General features: G+C 41.8%; 1 protein-coding gene across 1 annotated transcript; it reads right to left on the bottom strand.

Annotated features, from left to right (window-relative positions):
* Window positions 1-7,467: 7,467 nt before the first annotated feature.
* On the bottom strand, window positions 7,468-13,444 carry drgx (dorsal root ganglia homeobox). Its single transcript, XM_018724895.2, has 7 exons — window positions 13,349-13,444; window positions 12,878-12,988; window positions 11,788-11,888; window positions 11,025-11,126; window positions 8,721-8,890; window positions 8,524-8,636; window positions 7,468-7,802 (listed from the first exon to the last, which is right to left on the bottom strand). Exons 2-7 carry the CDS (start codon window positions 12,933-12,935, stop codon window positions 7,468-7,470), a joined length of 879 nt encoding a protein of 292 aa, XP_018580411.2. The 5' UTR covers window positions 12,936-12,988; window positions 13,349-13,444.
* Window positions 13,445-16,918: the final 3,474 nt, after the last annotated feature.

Below are 16,918 nucleotides of genomic sequence, written 5' to 3'. Positions count from 1 at the left end.
GCAGCCTTCCCATACTCATATTTACATTACATTTCTTCATATAGCTGATGCTTTTCTACAAAGCAACTTACAATATTAAGTTACTTACAACTGTTTACCCATTTATACAGCTGGGTATTTCACCGGAGCAATTCAGGGTAAGTACCTTGCTCAAGAGTACTACAGCTGTAGGTGAGGTTCAAACCAACAGACCTCAGATCCAAAGGCAGCTGCTCTAACCCCTGCACTGTCATTTTGCTATGAGCAACAGAAATTTAAATTGAAAATATGAGTCTTGATGACATCAAGCACTACACAAGGCCAGGAGCTTCTAGCCACCCACATGTGACATAACTTCCGCACACCAGATCTCTATCAGAAATCTCATGACTTTTTATGGAAGTGTACTCTCGTGAGCTATTATACGTGGTATATTAAGACCTGAAATTATTAAATGCATAGGATTCTTTTGAAAGGCAATTCCATTATTAATAACTGTAATTTAATTCTGTATTGAAACAGGCTACGTTGTCCCAGCCTCAACCTTATTCCTTAGTCCTTCTCACTCACACGAAGGAAGCTCCTTTTATCAGAAATTATACTTTACAAATGGCAGGTTTAGTCATAAGTTACATCATGAGAATTCGCACACACACATTGTCGGAAGACGCTTGTCCCAACTGGGGCTGCGGTGAGCCGAAGCCTAACCCAGCAGCACAGGGTGCAAGGCTGGAGGGGAAGGGGGCACACCCAGGATGGGATGCCAGTCTGTCGCAAGGCACCAGGACTCGAATCCCCGACCCACCAGAGAGCGAGCAGAGGCCAAACCTGCTGTCACCACACCCCCCCATCATGAGAACTGCCTTGTCCTAATAAAACAAGCAATAATAAAAAAATAAAGAAAATATTAATTCATACAGCACATTTAAAACCTACTTTACAGTAAAGAGGATAAGGGTATAGGTTACAAGTTTAAAGTGAAGAAAGTAACAACATTAAAAAAGTCAGTTGCTCCAGAAAACATTAATGTACAATTAATTTGTAGGACAACTATTTAATTATTATTGCTGTTATTTTGCCAATAGGTATTCATTTCTAATGAAATACTGAAAAAACTATGCTCAAAAAATTCTTCGTACTAGTTTAATTTGACTCTGTAAAATCTAAGGTTGGAAGTTATCTTAGACAATGGTGTTATAAATAAAGACTGATAACTATTTAGTGAGGTTCACCAGGCTTGATGCAATTTATTTCAAGGACAGGCAGTGCAGCGTGTGCCTAGTTCTGTTGCAGTGTCTACTGCTAGTTACCTCTACCCAGCTCCTCCACCGGCCAACGTATCAGACCAACTTTGCATCTAACCGAGAATACGTCCAAGTCCCAATTCTCTGGCCACGACAAAGCTGGCAAGCTGCTGTTCTAGACTTTTCCAAAGAGAAAACGATAATTGCACAGCGAACTTTGCAGTGTACTGTACAGCATAGAAAGAGCACAGTTAATGCGTACCTGCTTTACAACTACTGTTTTGGACTGGTTATTGTAGCTCAAAGCACTGTTTTTTTAGACTGCCTACTATTAAAGGACCAGGAGAGTGACAGGTTTAAGCTTGCATGCAGTGCAAAGTTCGCTGTACACGTGTTGAGGAGTCTTTAGAGTGTATGCATCTCTTGAGGATGCTGTAGAGCGCACGCACGTGTTGAGGGTGCTGTAAACTGTACGCACGTGTTGGGGATGCTCTAGTGGGTACATACGTGTTGAGGATGCCTGTAGAGTGTATGCATGTGTTGAGGATGCTGTAGAGTGTACACATGTGTTGGGGATGCTGTAGAGCGCACACACGTGTTGAGGATGCTGTAGAGTGTATGCATGTGTTGAGGATGCTGTAGAGTATACGCATGTGTTGGGGATGCTCTAGTGGGTACATATGAATTGAGGAGTCTTTAGAGTGTATGCATCTGTTGAGGATGCTGTAGAGCGCACACACGTGTTGAGGGTGCTGTAGACTGTACGCACATGTTGGGGATGCTCTAGTGGGTACATACGTGTTGAGGATGCCTGTAGAGTGTATGTATGTGTTGAGGATGCTGTAGAGTGTATGTATGTGTTGAGGATGCTGTAGAGTGTATGCACATGTTGGGGATGCTGTAGAGTATATGCATGTGTTGAGGATGCTCTAGTGGGTACAGACGAATTGAGGAGGCTTTAGAATGTATGCATCTGTTGAGGATGCTGTAGTGCACACACACATGTTGAGGATGCTGTAGAGTGTACGCATGTGTTGGGGATGCTCTAGTGGGTACATACGTGTTGAGGATGCTTTAGAGGGTATGCATCCGTTGAGGATGCTGTAGAGTGCACATACGTGTTGAGGATGCTTAAGAACAGCACAGGCCGTGTAGTTCCCCTGAAATGAGGTCCAGTATGTATCTCCTCGGTGCAATCTGTTGTTTCTGTAAATACTGATACTCCAGCATGTGCAGTCTTCCCTTTGACATAATTCTGGAACTTCTTTACCTTAACATTTACATTTATTCGTTCAGCAAACACTCTTCTCCAAAGCAGCACACAAGGATTATTATCTATTAAACTAGCTGACACTTTTGTCGAAGGTAACTTGCAGTGCCAGATACTCTTGAACAGAAAGTGAAGCCTGGCATAGATCGAAGAATACATTGCCTTTCATAATATGAGATATTAAATGTTAAAGGGCTTTAGCATCAGCTGATTACTGAAGAGCTGGGAAATTTGCGAGCTCAAATGAAGGCGTTTCAGAACTGCAGACTGGTGTTGTGCTATTGACATGTAGTACTCCATTTATCCAGAAGGTGGCAGTATAACGAGATGTTTATTTCCCAAGGACGATAAGATGTTATGGCTGTAAACTGCATTTTAGCATCAATAGTCATATTTAAAAACATCTACTACCTTTTCAGTAAAATACTGCACTTCTAGTTACAAGTGATATTAAAAAACTATTTTTAAGGAATACAGTATATTGATGTTTGGAGTATTAAATATACTGCCAACTAATTGGACTAAAGGGCAGATCATTAAGTATAGTTTGTATATTGACCCCTAAAGTGCACAGATGTTTTTTTTGACAGAGCAAATGCTCTGGGGAACTAGACTTGTTCAGCAGGCTGATACCCTGGTAACTGACATTGCTCTGTTGTGTAGACAGGTGAATGTTTGTAGGGGTTTAGTGTGGTGTATCTTACATAAGTCATCCTGAGCAAAAGTGTCAGCAAAATACTACTTAATTATTGCTGTCTGTCATTTTGGAGAAAAATATTGCTGTGTTTCCAACAGAGTTTATTAGTCCAGCCTTTATATCTGTTAAGAAAATGTCAGAGGCCTGCATGGTACAGCTAAGCCACAGTTCACTAGGTGATGGGAGCAGGGGTTGCAGGGGTTCGATCACTGTGACCCACTCAGATCTGCTCTCTGGGCCCATCTAGTGGATGAGACCTGCAGTCTGATACAGCTCTGCATCCTGGACCTCCTCCTCTTTCTGGTCCCTCTCCAAATTTCATCACAGGATCTGTTCCTGTAAGGTGGGCTTAATAGTAGTTCACTCAGAAACGTAAAAATGAAACTGTCTCTTCATTTTGTAACTGTCTTCAAGTAAGTTTGGGCCCCAAAATGTCCTGTTACAGGCTAATAGGAGGTACCACAGTGCTCAAGAACACACACTCACACACACACACACGCATTGTCTGGCGGTGAGCTCCTGACACGCCGCATGACTCGGCCTTCACCACCATAGCGTCGCCATGGCGCGAGACCGCTGTCCCGTGCTAATGAAACCTTCCCGAACGAACCAGAGGGCTGGCGGCCGCCATGACTCGCACCTACGACCCGTAACCTTCTCCTGGCCTGTCTGCCCACCCGCCCTCCGAGTCCGAGATATGTTGGTTTGACCACAAAAAACAAAACGGATGCTGTAGGTTGGTAGTTTGCTAAGTAAGTAAGTTAAATAATTTAAATCTCATCCAGGCTGTTTGCAGGATCATCTGATGATTTCACACATTTCTGTTTATTAATCTTTATTTACACCTTTTCAAGGCCGCTTACACTGTCCGATAATAAACTTAGGCAATGATTCACCCATTTCTACAGCAGGGTATTCTTTGTCAGTTCAGGGAAAGTGCTCTGATCAAGGGGTCTACAGAAGGGGCAGGATAAAAACACATAAATTTAAGATTACTAAACAATGACCCCAACACTGTACTACACACACACACATTGACTGAAACCGCTTGTCCCAAGCGGGGTCACGGTAAACCGGAGCCTAACCGGCAATGCAGGGCGTAAGGCTGGAGAGGGAGGGGACACACCCAGGGCGGGACGCCAGTCCACGCAAGGCACCCCAAGCGGGTCTCAAACCCCAGACCCGCCAGAGAGCAAAACCTGGCCAAGCCTGCCGCACACCCGCACCCCCTCGCTTAAGCACATGGACTTGGAATTTGAAGTCTGCTGGTTTAAGTCCCACTCTCATCACTGCTGTAGAACCCCTGTGCTACTTTGGAACTTAGCCTGAATTATGTGTTTAGTAAGGAGCTGCATGAGAGTAAAAGTTTAAATCACTTCAGATAAAAGTATTTGCTTCATAGATAATATTAAATAATAATGTTAATAAAATTAACCACATAAATACAAATATATATAATTATAAATTTAGTAATTTTGAATCTAATTTAAATTATTTATTATTATTATTATTATTATTATCAGCCCTTTGTTCAAGTCATAAAGAGCAGAACTACAGCGCTTGCATCCTGAAACCCATGGGAGAGTTGCTACCTGAGCTGACACATAAGAGAAGTGCATCAACTGGTTTGTAAAACATATTTGTTTCATTGTTTATTTTCTTCCAGGGATGGGGGTATAACGAAGGGCAGAGGTACTGAATCTAAAGTGGCACAGGGATGCCTTTGCCCATGCTGAGTAAGTACTGTGTGGTTATTGGGAAGCCTGTAAACATCATTATCCACTGCATTAAAGACTGCTACGTTTGTATAATTTCCGACAGAGATGAGCAAGATTGATTGGTTTATTGATCACTTTAAATGCAGGAATTAGAAAGCAGTGACCACTGAAGATGACTTCATAATAACTTATGCAATACATCTGCATATAATAACGTGTTCATAGACATATACATAGCTGATGTGGCAGAGTACTGCAACCAAAACAAAAAAAAAGAAAGAATCTCATCGTGCTGTAAAAATAGAAATCCAGCCCCTATTGATGTACTTTTTTCTTTAAAAAAGAGATTTCGTTCTTGGCAGCCATCCAGCTAATTTAATAGAACTTGGTCTCTCTAAAATTATTTGAATTATTGGCAGAGTTTATATAATGACATCAAATTATCAGTAACTCCAAATGCACAGCTGTAGGATAGTAACAACTTTATGAAATATTAAATCAAAAATTATGAGTCCAATGTGATTTAACTTCTCATTTGTATTTGGTAATGGCTAAACTCTTAATTAAAACCTTATTATGCATTAGAATAAACAAATACATTAAGAAAAGTCAAATGAAGCTCTCGTAATGTGCGCTGAAAGTTTTAATGAGGCCATGGTTGTGATCCGTGGCGCCTTCAGTAGCAGGAGCGCTGGGGAAAGGTCCCCTGTTGGGAGGAGGTGCTGATTTCTGTAAGGAAACTCTGCTTGGTCAGCAGGTTTCGGGTTGGGCGTTAGTCCCTCCGCTCTCATCCGAGCTCACAGAGCTGAACGGGACCGCGGTGAGCCCTGCCACGTCATAGACTGTCAGTACAAGCCTCAATGGCTGAAGCCAAACAACCATGCCGTTCTGAAGGCAGACGGATTAATGAAAATGACGCGAATGCAGAACCAAAGATTCCTCGAGATGAGGGACACCTTAAAAACTTAGTCGCTCAAAGGGCCACGAGTACTGAAGGTTTACCCTTTAATGACATGTTCCATCGATTGCCAGCATTGCATCCACCTGGCCGAAATGTTGGGACATGCATCTGTCTGACGTCAGCACACAGCAGCCAAACAAAAAGTAGACCTGAATGGGTAAATAACCTCGTCTAAACGTACGACATTTTCGAGGAATGCGTCACACACCGTGTTCTTCTGGAAGAGCGCTCACGATTGCGTGGTGCCCAGCAACATCAAGCAAGACTTCTGACATTATCCTGTACTGTCAAGTCGCCTGGGTGTTGCATCATGAATTATTAAATCAGTACTTCGTGGTAATACATAATTTCTTATCAATTATTCATGCTAATGTGTGTGTAGTTTACTTAATTGTGTTATTGACGATCAAAAGTAATTTCCTGAAACTCCTCAAGGACGCAAATTTAATCAGTCTAACAACTTTTCATGTACAATCCTTTCAAATAACCTTAATCTGCACAACTATTTCTTTATTTATGCCCCCTACTGAGAAACAGACAGCGAAAACATAAAATGGAAATAAATGAATGATATGTTTTAAGATCCTAATTGTGATGGTGTTCCTCTGTAAAAATGGCTAAATATGTAAATACAAATTGTAACATTAATAATTAGCAGCTAGTGTTGATAAATTTAGTTTGAGATTTGGAAATGGCATGTGTGTGATTGGCAAAGAGGATGCTCCTAAAAGTAAATAAATAATAAGACTCATTCTGGCAGTTTTACCTCTAGTGAACAGGGAAGTAAATTAATTATTAATAAGAGCCAGATGGCTGAAGCAATAGGCTACAGGAGACGTACATAAGTGTGCCTACATCTTTAATTGTTTTAAATACATGTCAAAACAGGACAGAAGATAGCATGGATCCACAGAATATCTGATGATACAGCATATTGTATACAGCTCGTCTGCGTTTACCTTCAAAATATATACGTATGAAGCACAGACACTTGTCATAGACTTTACAAAACAACGACATGATGTTTCCCGCAAATAATATTGCAGAACATGAATGCAAGATTTCAGTATATTTTACTTCTTAGTCTATCGATATCATTATTTTACAGTGTGAGTTTGACGCTAAGCAGCCGCACAAAGAAGCAGAGCATTAAGATGAACAAGGCTCATTACTTAATATTCTGGACATTCTCCCCCCCCCCCGTGTAGTTTGTGTGCTGCCCGAGTAGAAACGTTAACTTCTTGAAATGTTACAGCTGCATATTAGCAAGCAGTGCAAATGTTTTTACATGTACACACCGGCTTTTTCACACATCAGTAACAATGCTCATTTAATACGTTAATTAATCTAATACAAATCAATTGTGTCCAAGCACCCCGCACCTCGGGAGCTAAAAAATCCCCCAATACTGAGCAAGGCCACACAAAAATCAATATGTATATTAAATAAATAACTTAACTGACTCCATACTTTGTAGAATTCGGAAAAGGTAAAATCTTCCCATGGAACAGTCTCATTTGGGGGGGGCGGGGGGGTCACGGTACCACACCAGCCCATTTGCATCAGCGTCCCGGCAGTGGCTGACCTGCAGGGGGTGCTCACAAGCTGCGTTTCTTCTCCAGGGGGTCCTTGGAGCCATGCGATGGCTTGTCCGTGCCACTCTCCTGGCTGGGGGTCTTGCCGCTGGGTATGGGTGCGGGGCTACTCCCGCCCACTGGCACACCTGCAGCGGACCCTGCCCCTGGCCCCGCCCCTGAGCCTGTTGGCACACCCGCACCCAAGAGGTTGGCTGACTGCAGCACAGCCTCAGAGTGCTCGCGCGCCTTCATGCGCAGTGCTGCGACGCTAGCCGTCCGGTTGCTCTGGCAACCGTAGGGGGGCAGGAAGGAGAGGCCCATGGGGTCAGGAACACAGCAGGAGCAGAGCGGACCTCCTGGAGTGGTAATAAGAAGGGTGGGGGTGAAAAGCACATAACTGGGTTAGAACCTGTGCCATGCCGGCTTACTGCTTTCGCCAACTCAAGCCGTGAAACCATCGTGCTTCTCATCGGTATTAACCACACACCAATTATGTTTTCAGAAATACCTTTCACCCAGAGCAACACCCTGAAGGGGCCCTACGCTACAGGCAAACACAGAATCACAGAGAAATTTAACCAAAAAAAAAAAAAAAAAACTCAGCCTGAAATGTAGTCACCACTGTAACACCGATGAACAGCACAGTCGTGTTTGGGTCATCGTCAAATAGCGCGCACGAAGAACACAAAGGAAGATCACAAAGAACATCAACCAAGGACCGTTCGCGAAGAGTCAACCATTTCTCGCACACAAAAGCCTTTCTGCAGCAGAGATCGAACTAATGGTTTGTCGGCCAGTACTTTTCAAAGCATGTTAAACAAATTGATTTTTTTCAGATAACTTATTTGCAGGAACTGAAACTCTAACCATCACTGGCATCTGCTGGGCTTTGCTCTGATTCTGTGATTTACACAGCAGGCCTAACACTCTCCAGGAGTAAATTCAAACTGGAAATGCAGGAAGCCTCCTGAAATTATTATTTTTTTTTTTTTAATTTTCAGGTTTGGTATCGTTCATGTTTACTTAGTTATTGTTAGAACAATTTAGCCACGAGAGAGACGTACTCTTTGGCCTCACCTTTCAGAGTGGCCACTTGGGACAGCGCTTGGGCATAAGTGGCGGTGTTCAGGAGGGTCCCAGGCAAGCAGGAAGGGAAGAAAGGACCTCCTGGACCCACCGCTCTGTTCAGACTGGCCAGCGGAGGAGGAAATTAAATGTTAACTGACGTCATAACATTTAGCGGCTACCAGATGGAGGCCGAACGTGTTAGGCACCTTTGCTGCATTTCCAGGGGTTCCTTCTTGCCCCGGCTCTGATCTGGAGAGGGGGAGCTGAGGTTCCTCACCGGTGAAGCCCCCTCTCTCACCTGCTCCTTGCTCCCCTCCTGCTCGGCACTTCCTCTCTCCGTCTTCCTCCACTTGGCCCTCCGATTTTGAAACCAAACCTGAGGGGCGGTCACAAACCACCAAAAAGAGCCCGGCAGGAATTCAACTATACACAACATAGATAACGTTTGCAGTATTGTATTCTAAACATTTTATTGGATTTGTTTAACTCATTCAAAATCCTGCTTTCAAAGAAAAATAAAAAAAATCTCTGCTACTTGGTATTATGCGAGGGGGAGGCAAAAGGTACCTGCAATATTCTGTATTCATTCCAATACAGATCACTGCAGATACTTTTTGACTTATTCAAAGTCAGGTGACTTAAATTGTCAGGTTAGGGAGATCAGACTGAAAAATTCTTTACAGTAGAGACACATACAGAATCTGACAAATACTGGGGGACACATTTGCCCCCCCAGCACCTCTATGACACTCTACAATGGTGTTCTATTGCGAAATATTACAGCAGAAAGTGTTTGGAGGAAGAAAAGTTTAAATATTTTCATTCGCTAGCAACTTAATAACATTGCCTCTGCCTTATTTATTATGAAAAACTTTTGTCAGAAATTAAAGGTTCACGGTGCCCACCCTCCCACCCCCCCAATCCCGCTGTATTATGACAACTTACATAAAAACTTCACGAGCACAAAATGCTCTGCATATGCGGGGAAGTTCTTGTATCTTAATTGAATGAAGGTCATTGGCTATAACAACATTTAATTGAGCAATTTTTCATTATCATATTTTAATGACTTCCTACTGACAGTGGCCCGGCTTCTGAGAGAGAGCCGTGATGAAGTCGTTTATTTCCCTATTTAGTGATTGTTTGACAACATCAGATTCGATTAAGACTGTGCTCTCCAACGCATTAATCATGTTTGAATGCAAAAAAGGCCATAATGGGGTCCTATCTCCGCAGACCCGGTGGCATTGTGCATAGGTACAATAATGTCAACAGACAAACAAAAAAACATATAGTATTCACTCAGCATAATAAAAGACAACAGTTTACAGGCAGGGCAACAATATTGGGAATGTAATTGTCGCAGCACTATCTCACCCCTGCACCTTCCAGCTAGAAGTCATGATCTCCTCCGTCTGAATAGTCCATAATTGCCCCATTAATCTCAATTTGCAGTTTGTTCTTAATGCAGCCAAGGCCAATTGACACTTAAAGGAGGGTCTACACACTACAACAAAAAGAAAATTTATTTTCTAATAATGATGTAAGTTTAATATCCCTGCATGCTGCGTCTGATTCATGTTCAGATTTAATAATACGAATCGCGTAATCCGATTAGAGGGAAATAATTTGTTTACAATCCCTAATTTACAGCAGCGAATTCCATTATCTATGTGCAGTCATTGGTTTTAAGCGATAGTAAGATGACCCAGGGGAACAAAAGCCAAACTATTATATTTCGCACAATTAGATCTGCGCTCACAACAAAACCCAAAAGCAAATCGGGGAGGAAGGAAATTACATATAGGACACATTGAATTTCATTACATGCGGCTATGTTTATATAGCGGTAAGAATATTTTGCCGGGCAATCTCTGAATTTAAATTGTCAGAAAGTGAGCTATCTGAACAGTGACCGCGAAGGACGTCTCTATGTGTGTTTGTGCGTGCGCGCGCGCGCGCATGTATATGTGTGTATTCATATTGCTATATACCTATACATATATACATATATATATATATATATATATACACACACACATATGCATACACACTTGTGTGTGTGTGTTTATGAAAGTATGAAATTCGTGCATCCATTCTCAGATGACTGGGAATCAAAAGGACTGAATGGATGCACATTGATTCATATAAGCATGTGAAGAATGAGACCGTTTTACCTCTGTTTCTGACGCTCCGGAATGGATTTATATTAGAACAATTTCGTACCTTTGAGACGCGGACAAATTAGTGTAGAACATTATCACTAGTTAATTATGAATGACCGATTAATCAACCTAATCTAATATTCCACATTATGTTGATGTTATTAAAGTGCATCACGAAAATGACAGAGTGGCTTAATTTACTTTCTTTGGCCAAACGTGCTTTGAACACTTTATGGGGTTCTATTCATTAGACGGGTCTTGCGGTCCGTACTGGCGCTGAGTGGGGTGGGGGAGGGGGTGGGGGATGGGGGTGCGCTGGGGGGTCCTGGTCCGCGCGAGCCTCACCTGGACACGCGCTTCGGTCAGGTTTATCTTCATGGCCAGTTCCTCTCTGGTGAACACGTCCGGGTAGTGGGTCTGCGCGAACACCGCTTCCAGAGCCTCCAGCTGGAAGCAGCAGAACACAGGTTCTTTAGTGTGTCAGCGCGTGCGGGCGCGTGCGGGCGCGCGCGCGCGTGTCGTTGCGAAAAAAAAAAAAAAAAAATGACCGGGATTTTTCACTGCGTTATTACACGTTTCAAAGAACGCGAATAAACCCTTTCTTCTATTATTTTTACTAGTCTTTATTTAGGCTAGCTGACACCGCCGTCTAAAGCGACTTACAATGTTAGATAATTAACTTCACGGATGATTTTTTTTTTTTGTCATGATTTATACAGCACCAGTTCAAGGCACATGATCAAGGTACATTAAAATATCCAGAATAGTGTCAAGTTTAATAAAACTGTTCATCCCCGTAGCAAAGAATGTTTTTTTTTTTTTTTAAACGAACAGGCTTTCATCTTACTAGCAAAACAGTGACGGGAAAACTGTTTTCTGTTTTCCAGCAATATAAAAGAAATTAGAAATAAATTTGAATTCAATTACAACGTTTTAAAATAGTAACACTTTGACTTTCACAGAAAATCAGTTCTGGTGTTAGAGCTGTGCGTTCACACAAAACGAATAGGATGTTTGCAGATTTTTTTATTTTTTTTGTTACTTTATGCTCTTTCCCTTCAAATGAGACTAGAAGTAGGTTTGCCTTCAGCCTTCACCCGTTTCATACCTGCTGTAAGGTAAACGTGGTCCTGTTCCTGCGCTGCTTCCTTCGCAGAAATCCGTCATCGAAGTCTGCGGCTGCATGGCCTCCGAAACTGCCGGAGTTCACTGAAAAAGGTGTGGAGAAACGGCGTTGAGAACTTTCACCACACACTCGGCAACTTTCACTCCAATAAGCGCAGCTCGGGCAGCCAGGCCTCGCTTTTCCAAAAAAAAAAAAAAGAAAAAAAAAATTCAGCGTCTTGTTTTACTTTTGTCAGACTGAGCAAAAAAAAAAAAAAAACTGTTATAGTAGCCTAATTCTTACACATTTCTTTTTTATTGGGACGTGGGGGGAAACGCTACTTTGCCAGTCATCATGCCAATAAGATATAAAATGTACCGAGCATCTGTTTATCTGAAGCCAAGGAGAGCTTCGATTTTTGCGAACATTTAGCTGAGCGACGCCGAGCAGTGAGTGATGCAGGCGGTTGGTAGGAGGGAGGACCGTGACCACAATGAGGTGTCCATTAGTCATGAAACATCTGTGCCCAGGCAGGCAGGCAGGCAGGCAGGCAACACAAGAGCCCGTGTGGCCCGAGGGTAGAAGCTGGAGCCCGGGCCCGCGATGGAACCAGGTGGGGCCAAGAGCGTCATAAAAATAATAAAACACTCCAAACAAAACCGGCGAGGAAAGGTCATACCCAGTGCCAAACGTAGAGATATAAACGATATAACCTCCAAAAAGTGTGTTAATGTTTTCTTTACTCTGCAAGGGGGAATCTAAACTAAGAATCAGTTATATGCCTACCTTGTTCATACGCTTCGAGAGCGCTGCTTTCTCAGTTATATTCATTTATATTTTTTTTAAAAAAAAAGATTTTTCAGACACAGGGTGTAATTTAAGCAGTGTTAGCAGGTTGCTTTCGAGTTTGTTTTTTCCAATCAGAACACAATGTATACACGAAATACAAGCTTGACACATTGTGGTTTTGAAACAACTGAACATTTCCCTCTATGCATTCAACATATGAACAGGCCCATAGTTAGAATAATTATTATTATAATAGCCCAATGCAGTTACATACTAAGAACAGCGAGTGTGAAGAAGTACTCACAAGTGTTAGTCCTGCAACACTCCCCGTCCAGCTGAGGTGGACAATGAAAATAAAACATTTTCTTGTCCTTATACAATTTCTCTGGACTCTACAACAGCCCGGATTCCTATTCTGCAAAACAAATCAGTAAGTACATTATATTATACAATATATCGCATATTATTATGTGGACCTGATTGACATCTTAAGTTTTATGTCATCTGTAAACATGTATCTACATAAGAATAAGTACATAATCCTTCTCATACTTGCACATGACTTCCACCTGTCAAATCAGAAACTTTATGGGAACTTCAGCTCCGTTATATTATCAAAAAAAAAAAAAAAAAAAAAAAAAAAATCACACGAACAAAATCAGGTGTCCTCCAACATGCAGAGAGAATATGATTATTACTGTACTTTAATGTCACTGTTCTTGTCTTTCTCCTGCGTATAAAAGTCTGAGATGTTACGCAAGCATAAATAACGTACCTGCTGTGTGTTCGTGGTCGATGACAGCGGCTGAACAGAGCTCTTGATGGACGCTGTACACACGCTGCTCCGGCGAGCGGGTGAGTGTATGTGTGCGTGTGTACGATTTACCGGCAGTCACACTCCCGCAGCCAAGCGCGCGCGCGCACACACTCTCGGGGTCTCTCTCTCTCTCTCTCTCTCTCTCTCTCTCTCTCTCTCTCTCTCTCTCTCCCGCGCGCGCTCGCTCGCTCGCTCGCTCTAACACACACGCAGTGGCGGAGAGCGAGGCCCAGCTCTGGGAGCAGCCAGATGTCTTTATATCCGTCTGCAGCGCGTTCAACCTCTCAGCACTCGCCTTTATAATCTCGCGCATAATTGGTCTTAATCTGATTATTTGCAGCGCTGTCTGCTCTGAGTGACTTGGATAGGTCCGCTGGGTGCTCCGAAGCGCTCACGTGCTGGACAACGTCAAATCTGGACAAAGCACGAGACTTTAAAAAAAAAAAAGAAAACACGTACCTTGTACGAATTGCTTAGCGCTATGCGTTGTTATTCCCAAATCATTCCCAAACATGCGTGCTTTATCGACAGCCATGCACTTTTTTTTAATCCCTTCGCTTTTTCATATTAAAAATCTAGATGACTGGTTCTGGATTTTAAATTGACTGTCAGACCAGTAATTGCACATTAGATGGGTTAGGGGTCCACTTTATACAAGGCTTCACTTGCTGAGCGCTCATACATCCAAATTTTGATTTTGTTCACAGCAAGGGGTCCTTGGATTTATTTTCTCTTTGCCTGTAAATGATATGCAGCGGGACCCTTTCAATTACTTTTAAAACGCATCTGGGACACGGAGTACAGACATCGTCGTTTCTCTGCCTTCTGAAAATTAGGCTCTAAGTACCAGCTGAAATTTTGAAGACGAGGGCGGGATTGGATGAAATCACATAAACTGCAAAAAAGCAAGTATAATGGCTCATAATTGGTTCTCTAATAGCATTACACAAGGATAATAGCCTGTTACGGCCCCCTGCACTATTAAGTGCTTCCCTGGCGTAAAACGTTTATGATATTAAGGGGGGAATATAATGATATTTTGGTTATTAAATGCGTGTAATTAATTTATGCACCGCTGAAAATAAAGTTGGTATTATGACCTCGGCAAGATGCAGTGGAAAATTGAAATCAAACAACTGTTGATAAGTTTCTCCTGCATGTTGTCTAGACGTAGCATCAAAGGTGCGTTGCTTCTTTTTTTCTTTATGTTTTAGATAGATGGGCGACAGGCAAGTGCAATGTTTTTTATGGCCTCATTAACTGAAGGGAGAGGGTGAAAGCGGCATTGACCCCATCTGTGCAGTAAGAGATCCTCATGGGCAAAATCAAGCATACCCTAAAATCTATCTTGCGGATTCCATGTAACGCGTTATGGTAATACGTGGGTTCTAGTTTTTGAACAAAACTCGTCCCAGCGATTACAAAATAAAAGTTAAAAAATAATTGCATAGCAGAATACATATACTAGCCGCAGCGAGAGTTCACTGCATACAGATCAGTCTACCCATGTAAAATTTATTTCATTCTTTATTGTAGCTTGCGACCTTCAGCTAAATCCCTTTATGATTTGTTTTGGAGGTAAGTGTAGACACCGGTTACTCGTTGGGAATTTGGAATCAAAACAGAGGATGAGGAATGACTGATTGGAAAATTGAGATGCAGAATGTTAGTAAGTAAAAACGTTAGCCTAAACCAAACGAAAAGATGGAAATCTGGAGAGGGGAAAGTACAAAACAGGGCTTTCGGCTGAATTTCGGGGAGTTACACGTTGATAGCGCTCATTGAAATACAGACTCATCGACCGCTGACATGAAGTTAAAAATCAGCACCCTGGTCAGCGCTCCCATCCTCTGCTGCGACTGCTGAGCGTCTTTCTCTACTTACTGTTCCCCTAATTCATCAGCAAAACATGTTAGCGAAAAGTACATACAATTTAAAAGCGTACACCGCCTATGAGAGATGCTACATCACTGCACATTACTCATACCCTAACTTATTCAGAAAATATGAAAATGACATACAATATTTATATACACTCAGACATCAGTCTACCATACTGTGTATGACTTTGTGAAAACTGACATTTTTTATAACATTCAACATCATTTCCTGCAGAAACAATTTGGGTGCATTCCCAGGTATCTCAAAAGCAAGTTTTGAATGATCCGAAATGATCTTAATATCAGTTGAAAATGATTAAATGCAGTGACATGAAACTTAACAGGCGAACAAATGCATAAATATGGCTTGATCTGTCAAAAAACACAAAATATTAATTCAGTTAGTCATTTTAATGGTTGACAACTATTTTTATTGCACATCACGGCTATTTCTTTCCAGGGAAAACTTGATCTTTAGAGACTGTAGATTGAGAAATATTCCGCCGTAAGTGCGATCTGCAGTGTCTTTAACACGTTTTACCTGTAAAACAGACGCAGACTCGGGTTCTATTCTGCTGTCCTGATGAGCGAACCAGCTCAGTTCCATTGAGTCAGTAAAGCAAAGTTTCAAGTCTGAGCTGAATAGAGTAAGTACTATTTAACGGACGTGTTAAGAAAAAAGCCTATAAGAAAAGTTAAGTATTAAATAAACACGAAAAACCACTTATTCCACAAGAAAGGCTCTTTAAATCTAAAGCTGCCACTTTAAGATATTCGGATAAACGTAATTGTTTAAACTGTTGCATAAATTATTATTTTTTGCTTCCGCGGACGGTATTTTCTTTTAAAGTTACCCCCAAACGTTTAATTATGTGTTTTGCAGCATTTCAGTTGTCTTGTATTGTTACAAATTTGTCTTTAAAATATTACAGCAGCACCTCATCCATCGTTGTGTGTTTCTGGAAGCAGCCTATAAATAAGAAAACTCACGGGACTGAGCTGGTTGCAGGTGTACTTATTTCGTTTGTATTTGCTGTCTTTGTTAACTTTTGAAGGCCTCGGGGAGCATTTTTGAAAATCCTGAGGGATAAATTGAATTCACTATTAATGGATCTGTTTCTAGGTGTAAAACTGAGGTACTACAGTACTCTCGATTCAGACACTGGGTTGGGACGATCACACTTTTTTATTTTATTTCCATCACTTGCTCTTTTACGGTTATCTTTGGGGAACAACATGGTCACCGGAATAAGCACTATCTTTGAGTTTTGTGCCATGATTGCAGAGGAGCAATTAAAGCCAAGCTGATTTTCCTTCCCTGTACAAAAAAAAAAAAAAAAAGAAATCACAGCTAAGAAAAAACAAAAAGATGAATTTCCAGGAGTGAGAGGTTTAGCATGGGCTCCTAACGTGGCCTGTCAAACACAGCAAAACATATCTTCCTGCGTATTAATTAGTCAAAAACTACAGTCACCTGGAAAAGAATAATGTCGTAATTTTAACCCATCTGTTTACAGCATCAGCACAGATAAATGTCCGAATAAGTTTACTGCAGCTTTAGTGGAGAAACACTGGAGAGAAGTGGAAGTGTAATTACAGAGTTTAATTAAAAACACGGTTCTGGCGGACCGCGAGGCCTGTGTGTGCG

This window comes from Scleropages formosus, chromosome 8, assembly GCF_900964775.1.
Source record: "Scleropages formosus chromosome 8, fSclFor1.1, whole genome shotgun sequence".
Taxonomy (NCBI): Eukaryota; Metazoa; Chordata; class Actinopteri; order Osteoglossiformes; family Osteoglossidae; genus Scleropages; species Scleropages formosus.
The sequence above is the reverse complement of the archived record's forward strand: the minus strand, read 5'-3'. Positions and strand labels throughout refer to the sequence as shown.